This window comes from Centruroides sculpturatus, unplaced genomic scaffold (assembly GCF_000671375.1).
Source record: "Centruroides sculpturatus isolate CEXI.00-Female unplaced genomic scaffold, Cexi_2.0 scaffold328, whole genome shotgun sequence".
Classification (NCBI taxonomy): domain Eukaryota; kingdom Metazoa; phylum Arthropoda; class Arachnida; order Scorpiones; family Buthidae; genus Centruroides; species Centruroides sculpturatus.
Window position 1 is genome coordinate 218,019 of NW_019384678.1, and position 8,780 is coordinate 226,798.

General features: G+C 30.9%; 1 protein-coding gene across 1 annotated transcript in view; it reads right to left on the minus strand.

Annotated features, from left to right (window-relative positions):
* The window catches only part of LOC111626899 (nuclease SbcCD subunit C-like), a 159,150-nt gene that overhangs the window by 5,960 nt on the left and 144,410 nt on the right, over nt 1-8,780 (minus strand). The window contains exons 31-34 of the mRNA XM_023370419.1: nt 8,149-8,196; nt 7,985-8,032; nt 7,767-7,820; nt 7,616-7,666 (exon numbers count right to left, since the gene is read on the minus strand). Coding sequence (XP_023226187.1) covers nt 7,616-7,666; nt 7,767-7,820; nt 7,985-8,032; nt 8,149-8,196 — 201 coding nt within the window. The remainder of the gene's footprint in view (nt 1-7,615; nt 7,667-7,766; nt 7,821-7,984; nt 8,033-8,148; nt 8,197-8,780) is intronic.

The following is an 8,780-nucleotide window of genomic DNA, read 5'->3' on the forward strand; positions in this document are numbered from 1 at the left end:
GAAAAGCGCATATAAAAAATTCGCATAAAAAAAGACTTTACTTGCCTTGAAAAAGTAGGGATACGTTCCGTAATTTTCTAAAATCGCATAAAACCAAAACAACGAGTTAAAATTAACTTAAAACCGCATAAAAAAGTTTGCAGAAATTAAAAGAAATAGGCTGCTTAATAAATTACTTCGAATGTCTGAAAGAAATTCATATAAAAGCTTAAAATAAACTTGTATTCAAACTTAATTCAGTTTATTTTATTGAAAAGTAATACAAGGGGAATCCCCGAATTGCAAAAGCTCACTCTAAAAACAAATCACTGACATCTGGATGTGAAGAGTTAATTAAAACCCTTTTAGTTCCTCGCCCGAGTTAACTCGGGCAGGATACATAGCGTTACATAAAACACGGTCCTTAAGGCCTTTTTGAAATTTTTTTTTGAATTTTTGGAATGTTTTTTGTCTCCAAATTTTTTAAAAATATTTAAAAATATACGGCCAGCTAGTGTTCACCCTACTTTAAACCCTTGTCCTCCTGCGACGTCTATGAGAATGCCCCGGGAAATCCAAATCCAGCTGTGTCCAAGGTCATCCAGATGTGTAAATAATGACTCATCGGTGTTAAATTTCACAGAAGGGTGAGACAAAGGAAGTTAAACTTTGAAGCTTTTTCTTCAAAATTAACGCATTTCTTTCGGTTCTTTTTCCAGTTTTAAGTATTTTTTATGTTTAATTACATTTACATCAAATATTGCTAGGAACTAAAGCGATTAAGGTAGATCTAGCTGTCCTTTACATCCATAAACATTATATGTCAGTTAAACAAATGGAGTGAGCTTTGAGCGTTCCATGATTTTTGGAGACTGCCTATACACGGGCTTCCTAAACAAGCCTATATGTATGTTTGTCCAAGAAATTTTTGAATGAAATACAAACCGCACAACTTCAAAATCGCATAAAAATAATCTGCATAAAAAGAGACCTTACAGTATCTAGTTTATGTATAAGTTCCTTCTTGATTAATTGCTCTAATTCATTTAAGTCAGTTTAGTTCATTGAGATTTCTTCATTAAAAAGATATCTGATACAGTTATCCCTTGCTTAACAACTTTAATTATTCCTGAAAACTCTGTTGCAAAGTGAAAAGTCATTAAATGAATAAGCAAGTTGCATTAATTTCATTGGGTAAGATTATAATGCATCTGATCGCAACCAAAGTTATCCAAACAATTTTCACAGATAGAAAAATATATCAACTGAGAACAATGAAAATAAGTTTACATTAATTATAAACAACAATCAAAGTAAATAAGTACAATTTGAAGAGAAGTTATAACTTATCATGAAGGGTATTTTCTGTACTCACGAAAAGAGAATAGAAAGATTTAATGATGATAAGTAGTGGTTGATGATGAAAGAGAATAAAGTTACTCTCTAGAAAGTTATGTAGAGTCAAGTGATCCACTTTCTAACTTCATATATAAATCAAATGTAATCAATGATAATTTTCTTTTTCTTGATACTTTCATGCTAAAATGTCCAGATATGAAAGGCTTTGATATATTCTCAGAATTGAAAATATCTCTGGGTTAAAGAAATTCAAGATGAAATTTTGTTTGCATTGTTGTAGTTTATATGTGTACATCATTGTTTAGTTTTTACTTTTTCCCCTGTGGGCACTAATAAAGCCTTTAATCAGACCCAAATAAAACACAAGATTTGATTCACCAGACATTTCAAAAAATACCTGGCGGATAAACCAAATACTATCAGTGCCTGTCTTTCACTTACAAACCTTACTAATTTAATTCTCTGTTAGATAAAAACCTATACAATTAACAAAACACATTTTATTTGTAATTAAAATTAAGAAAGCCACAATCAGGAAGACACTAAACCAAATGACCAATGAAGCCTCTGTTATGTCTGCAAGGCTGCAGGTTAAAATTTCATTTTTAATTCATCTTAAGGTACTCTTTTTCATACAAATATTATTGAAAAAAGCATTTTGTCACATAATTATTGAGACAATAATTTGTAAATAAACTTATATTTTTGTCCAACTCAAGTTATTTCTATTTTATTATAATTCTTATGCTTACCATCAGACATAACTGCGCGATCTTCCACACAACTAATAATGTCATCAAGAACTATACAATAAAATGTATGTATTTATTAAAGTTCTGATTAAATAATAAAACATCAATTATTGTTACAGAATCTATTTTTACATACCTGTGACTGCAATCATTCGAATGTCCACCAGCTTAATTATATTTTCTAAAACTAAAAATTTTGACATTATTTTTAAAAAATTTTAAAATAAAGAAAAAAGTGATTTATACTAATATTGTAAATATTGAGCAATGTGGAATCTATTTATTAAAAATGAATAAAATGAAATTTATAGGAACAAAAAAATTTCTTTCATTCTTACAGACTTCATAAAGAAATTTTCATAAGACAGAAGTTTAATAAATAAATCAAAATTTTAGTAAAGAGATAAGATAAACAATAATAATTTTTCCAGATGAATATGTTATCTGTTGTCGTAGTCTTATTTATGCTATAAATAAATGAACAATAATAAATTTAAGAAAAAATTATTTAATTTTATGAAATCTGCTTTTCTAAATTGTAACAGACTTGATCATTAAAACAAGACAAAGACAATGCTACATTCAGGCAACAAAAATTTTATTTTTTACAGAAATGTATAGTGCTAGGCACGTGTATTTTAATTATTATTCTGTTATATACTGTGAGTTGTTACACCTTGGTTCGGGTTCTTTGTTTGTTCATTTCAAATTTTTCTATTGCGCGCCACCTTATGGTGGATTTTGTCAGTGCCATGATTGGTCCCTTGGTGACCACGTGTGTGGTGAAGGGAGGAGCGTATAGGAAGTTAGAAAAAGGGCGACCCGTGAGGAAAAAGGGACTTGGTCTTCTTTCTGCTGTGGGATTCCTGGACTGCGAAAAGGAAGACAAGGGAAAAAAAGGACAAAGGAGGTAAAGCTCGATCCATATGCAGATGAAGGAGCGGACTGAACAAAGTAAGTGAAGGAATCGGATTACATCGGACTCGGTATTCGTCGGGGAATTATCTAACTAAGGTTGGGTAAGGAAACATCGTCAACCTGTTTTCAATGGCCCATTAGTTCGGACAAAGGATGATTTCTCGTTTACATGTGGTCGCAGCTCCAATCGGACATCCACTCACAAAGGAGACTGCCCTATATTGATTATCGCGGTAGCGGATCTGCTATGTAATTCATCTGTAACATCCATTGTGAACGATTTGATACCGTACCCGCGAACTTTGAAAGTGATTGTGATAATAAGGAAGCAAAATTGGTGTAAGATCGTTACGAGCATATAGCTTATGTTCTCTAGTACTTATTGTATCAATGCAAAGGGGATTCGATATAAAATTTTCTTTTCTCTAAAATTCGTATAAGGTCCTCATTTACTCTTACCCACATTACGATCTGGATCACTTTGGTGATCCCTTCGATCTACAAATGTTTTTATCTTTCTGGAAGCTCTCAATGGCAATTCAAATAGAACAGTTCAAGCATTTGACTGCCTTAATCTAGCAATATCTTTCTCTCATTTAAGATGGCATCAAGTTCCATAGAGTTTGATTCTTTTATCACTAGTTTCCTCAAATGTCACAAATAGTATAATATTAGTTATGTTACAGAATTATCACATTCATTCAGCTACCAATAAAACATATATATTTGTGTCAAACAACTTAAAAAGTATTATAAAATTTATATTTATATTGTGCATATGCACAAATATAAATAGAATAAAGTAGAATGTTTAAAATTTTAGGCTTCATTAGCTAATAAGTGTTTGAGCGCGGATGCAAAAGAAAGAAGGTTGGGCATCGGGTTAGCAACTCATCCCTGTAAAAATTATGAGTGCTACGGAAACAGCAAGAATAAGTAGAAATTTTGATCAAATGAGTGGAACTTCAGCTCCAAGTAATATGTCGGAGAAAACTGACAACAGTGTCCATTGCCCAATGTCAGAAATGATCTTTACTGCCGGAAATATTACAAAAATTGGAACATGGAACGTGCATCCTCTATATCATAGTGGAAGACCTGCTCAGCTATTATGGACATTTGATGAAATTGGTTGGACATCCTTGGCATCAGTGAGATTACGTGAACAACAAACGGTTGAATCAGTAGTGATGGCAAGACCATTCTGGGCCCTTAGTCTCAAGTTTTTGTGTTGTACTCGAACTGACGTCATCAAACTCACTTGTGTTACTATGACTCACATAATTGGTAGTCTCGAGTTAGACCCTTCAAGCGAACTTGAGAGGCAAGTGGAATATGTCATACTCACTTGGTCGCATGTGTCGTCAAGCATGATGGGATTATTTACAATGCATCTGGGTTTGCGACTATAATGATTCGGCCAATCAACTTAATTGTAACAAGTTGTAAACAAATCAACGTGAATTAGTTTACATGTGCTACAGTTAAAAGTTGTCTTATAGCAATATAGTACGCAGAAACAAAATGAAAATCTCCAATATTTTATTTTAAAAAATAAGCAAAGAACAAAAAGAAATATTAGTAACATATGTAGAAAATAATAAGAAAATGAACAGCGGAAAATTCGACGACAAATTTACAAGAAAAAGACAATTCGCTTTGTGGAGAGAATTAGTTGAAAAATTAATTGCATATGTTGGAGCTAAAAAATCCCTTATGTAATGGAAAATGTATTTAAATTTAATCCTTTCTTCATATAGTTTTCTTCCTTGATCTATTTCTTAAATTGTTTTGTCTATTAAGATTATTTATTAATCAGAACTTAACACTTCTGATTAATAAATAATCTTAATGTAGTNGTTTGCCTCTCATAACTGTTGAACAAAAAGTCCATTGTTCGAAGCCAGTCCGTTGCTCGAGTTACGTAATGGCCAAACATTGAAAGTCCGTTGTTCGCAGCGTCCATTATATGAGGCACCACTGTATATAATGTTCTGCATGCTGATATAGTAATGATTGATAAGTTTAATTTCTAGCAACTTTAACTTTCTCCTTAAGAGCTTGTAATTGACTCACCTGCCATGTAAGTTCCATGCATCCCGTTTATATCATATACACCAAATTTCCAATTATATGTGCTAATTAGTGCACAGACAACTGGAATGCAGCTCTCTAAACCTTCTAAACTATAAGCAAGCTTGGTCAAGCCAATCTGATAACATGCTCCACAAAAGAGAATCAAATATTACTTTTGTTTAAAATAAATTTTATAAATTCTTGGAATCATGTAGTTATTGTGCATGTGTGTGGACATGTGCAATAAATGGATTGAACAAAACATAACACTTAGTTAATGAAAGTGAAGTCATTGCACGTGCATGTGGACATCTGACAGACAGACAAAAGTCCTAACATAAGCACTTCGCCACTATAGTAGAGCATGCTAATAACTATCCAGAGGTTTTAAGTGAACTACAGTATATATACATCTCAACTCTGTTATGATATGATGCAAATATAAATCTCAAATTTCATAAACTAAAATGTATATTTAGTCAATAAACACTGATGTAGATTTCTTATATTTTCAAAAAATATTGTGTAGAAATTTAACCAATAATTGCTTAGCACTTTAACACTTCCTCCAGCAATTATTTCCTTAAAAATACAAATGTTTATAAATTTTTCTTGCTGTTTGTTTACTTGAGGAAGACTGCTGAAAAGGTCAAAAATGTTTGTATATTTAAGAAAATAATTGCTGGAAGAAGTGTTAAAGTGCTAGGTAATTACAGCTATCTCATTTCTAGCTTCTGTGGATGTTTTGGCAGAAATCTGAATTTCATATACAAGAACCAATAGACAGTAACCATATTATAGTCTGAATTTTAGATTTCTATGCATATTCTTATATTTTTTTCAAATTACTGTACAGTAGACCCCTATAACGCGAAGATAGGTTCCTCATTATACGAATTTCGCGTTGTAGGAATCCTTGGGCTGTGATTGGCTCACGTATTTGACACATGTGAAGTTTATGGACTACGGCTGTTTGAAAGGTTTTCTTCCATAAAATTAATTGATTCTAGACTAATTTGACTTAACATTTCCAAAATACGTATATATTTTTTGGAAATAATCTGTATAAACTAAGCTATAAACAAAAAATTGTAGGATTACTTACCGAGTGTGCACCATTCGACATCGCCGTTGCTCAAGCTTGTTTTCGTCGCGGAACAGCGCAGCAAACTATGGCCACGATTTCAGATGTTATTTTTCTGTGAAAACTTCGTTGAACTTTGGAGACATCATTAATATAAATAATTTTAATCGCCGTTAAATAAGAAATGTTTCTTTCACAAGAAACGTATAAAATTACAGTACTGTATTAGACTTACGGTACCTAATTTACATACTGTACAGACAATAGCTCGCCTAAACTCTCCGTAGCGTGGCGCTAGACGGCGGAAAATAGTTTGGCTGCTTGTCTGCGATGACATTTTACCGTGTTTTACGCGTCCCTTTTAGCATCTTTGTACGAATACTGATGCAATTTTTTCGCCGCGTCATAGGAATCTACTTTATTGGAACCCGCATTATAGGGGGGTCTACTGTATTTTAATTTTAGGTCTAGTAGCATCTTGTTTTCAACTATTTATAGCATATAAGTGTGATTTGAAAAATATTATTTTCAAAATATTTAGTTTTTAATTCAGTATATTCATTTCAATTATTAAGATCAGATATTGAGTAAATAATACAAATAATAATAAATCATTAATAATCTAATCAAAATAAATTTATAACACTACTTTCACACAAACCTTGAAATATCTCCAGTAGAAAACTTCCAATAAAATATAATACAGTAATACCCCGAACTTATGCAATAGGTGGGACCAAGCGATAACCACGTAAGTCGAATTCGCGCAAGTCAGGGTATAATTTCGCAATCTGTGTAAAATCCAAGTCGCATGTATGTAAGCTAATAAATGTTCTCGTTAATCTTATCTCGCCTTTTGATTCGTTCACGGTTGCAAGAAATCACCACATAGAGTCTCTCAAGTCTCCGTAGATATAACAAACACAAAATAAATTGTAGCTATGCGTTGATTTCGCGTGACACGTCCAAATATTTAAGCTGAACACTAGTGTGGGGGAATAAGTAATCAAGAGTTGCATGGTGCACAAACAAAAGACGCATTGACAAGATTTGAAAATCGCATAACTCCGAGTTCGCGTAAGTCGGGGTAGCATAAGTCGAGGTATTACTGTATACACAAATGTTTTCGATCTATAAATAACATCTACATCATGTCTCAGTCGTGTTCCAAATTGGAATGCTAGTCTGAACACATTTCAAGGTTCATGTGAAAGTAGTGTTATATATTTTCTTCAAGCCCAGTAAAAATTCTAAAATAAATTTATAGTTTTATGGAAAATTAACTGCTAATTTAATTTAGTGATTTCTTCCATAAAGTTTTATTTAATTTTCAAGATTCTGAATACACATTTTATTCAAGAAATACATACACAACTACATTCAGTTATATAAATATTTTAAAATATATCAAAAAATTTCAGAATAAATTTAAAAAAAAAGAACTTACTATTTGATGTAACAATTTGTTTTTCTATTGAGTCCATTATATAGTTTATCACTATAGAAAAATATTTTTAATGAATATATAGCAAGAAATTATTTCTATTATTCACTTATAATAAATTTTTATTAATATTCATTACTTCATTAAATATTACCATTTTTTGCTTCTTGTGACGTATCCAAATGTTTTTCTCTTTCTTCTGTACTTACTTAAAAATGTGAAAAATTTTAAAAATTAATTGCTTTTTATTATCCTAAATTTTATTATAATAATTTGAAAATAAATATTTTGTAATTATTAAAGATAACATTTTAAAAATATAAATTAAAAATTATTACTATTACTACTAGAACTAGAATAAATTAATTCTACCAGAAAGTTTTGAATTCTCACTTTCCTCCAATCTGACAGTTTGTTGAACTAAAACAATAAATAACAATTACATTAAAAAATTACCAACACCTCTTGATAAATTTCTCATTTACAAAATTGTATCAATAACAGCAAATAAAATCAATTTTAATTAATGAACTTACTTTCAGATGCAATTATTTGTTCTGCAGAATCTATAATGTTTTGAAGAACTGTAAAAAATAAATCTTTATTTAAAACAAAAATAATTAATAATTATTAGTAGCAAATCACTAAAAATAACTTAATATAAAAGATATAAAATTTTTTGTTATTATGTATATAATGACATAAAATGGACTAAAATACTGTAAGGTCTCGTTTTATGCGATGGATACATTCTACAGAAAAGCACATATAAAAAATTCGCATAAAAAAAGACTTTACTTGCCTTGAAAAAGTAGGGATATGTTCCATAATTTTCTAAAATCACATAAAACCAAAACAATGAGTTAAAATTAACTTAAAACTGCATAAAATAGTTTGCAGAAATTAAAAGAAATAGGCTGCTTAATAAATTACTTCGAATGTCTGAAAGAAATTCATATAAAAGCTTAAAATAAACTTGTATTCAAACTTAATTCAGTTTATTTTATTGAAAAGTAATACAAGGGGAATCCCTGAATTGCAAAAGCTCACTCTAAAAACAAATCACTGACATCTGGATGTGAAGAGTTAATTAAAACCCTTTTAGTTCCTCGCCCGAGTTAACTCGGGCAGGATACATAGCGTTACATAAAACACGGTCCTTAAGGCC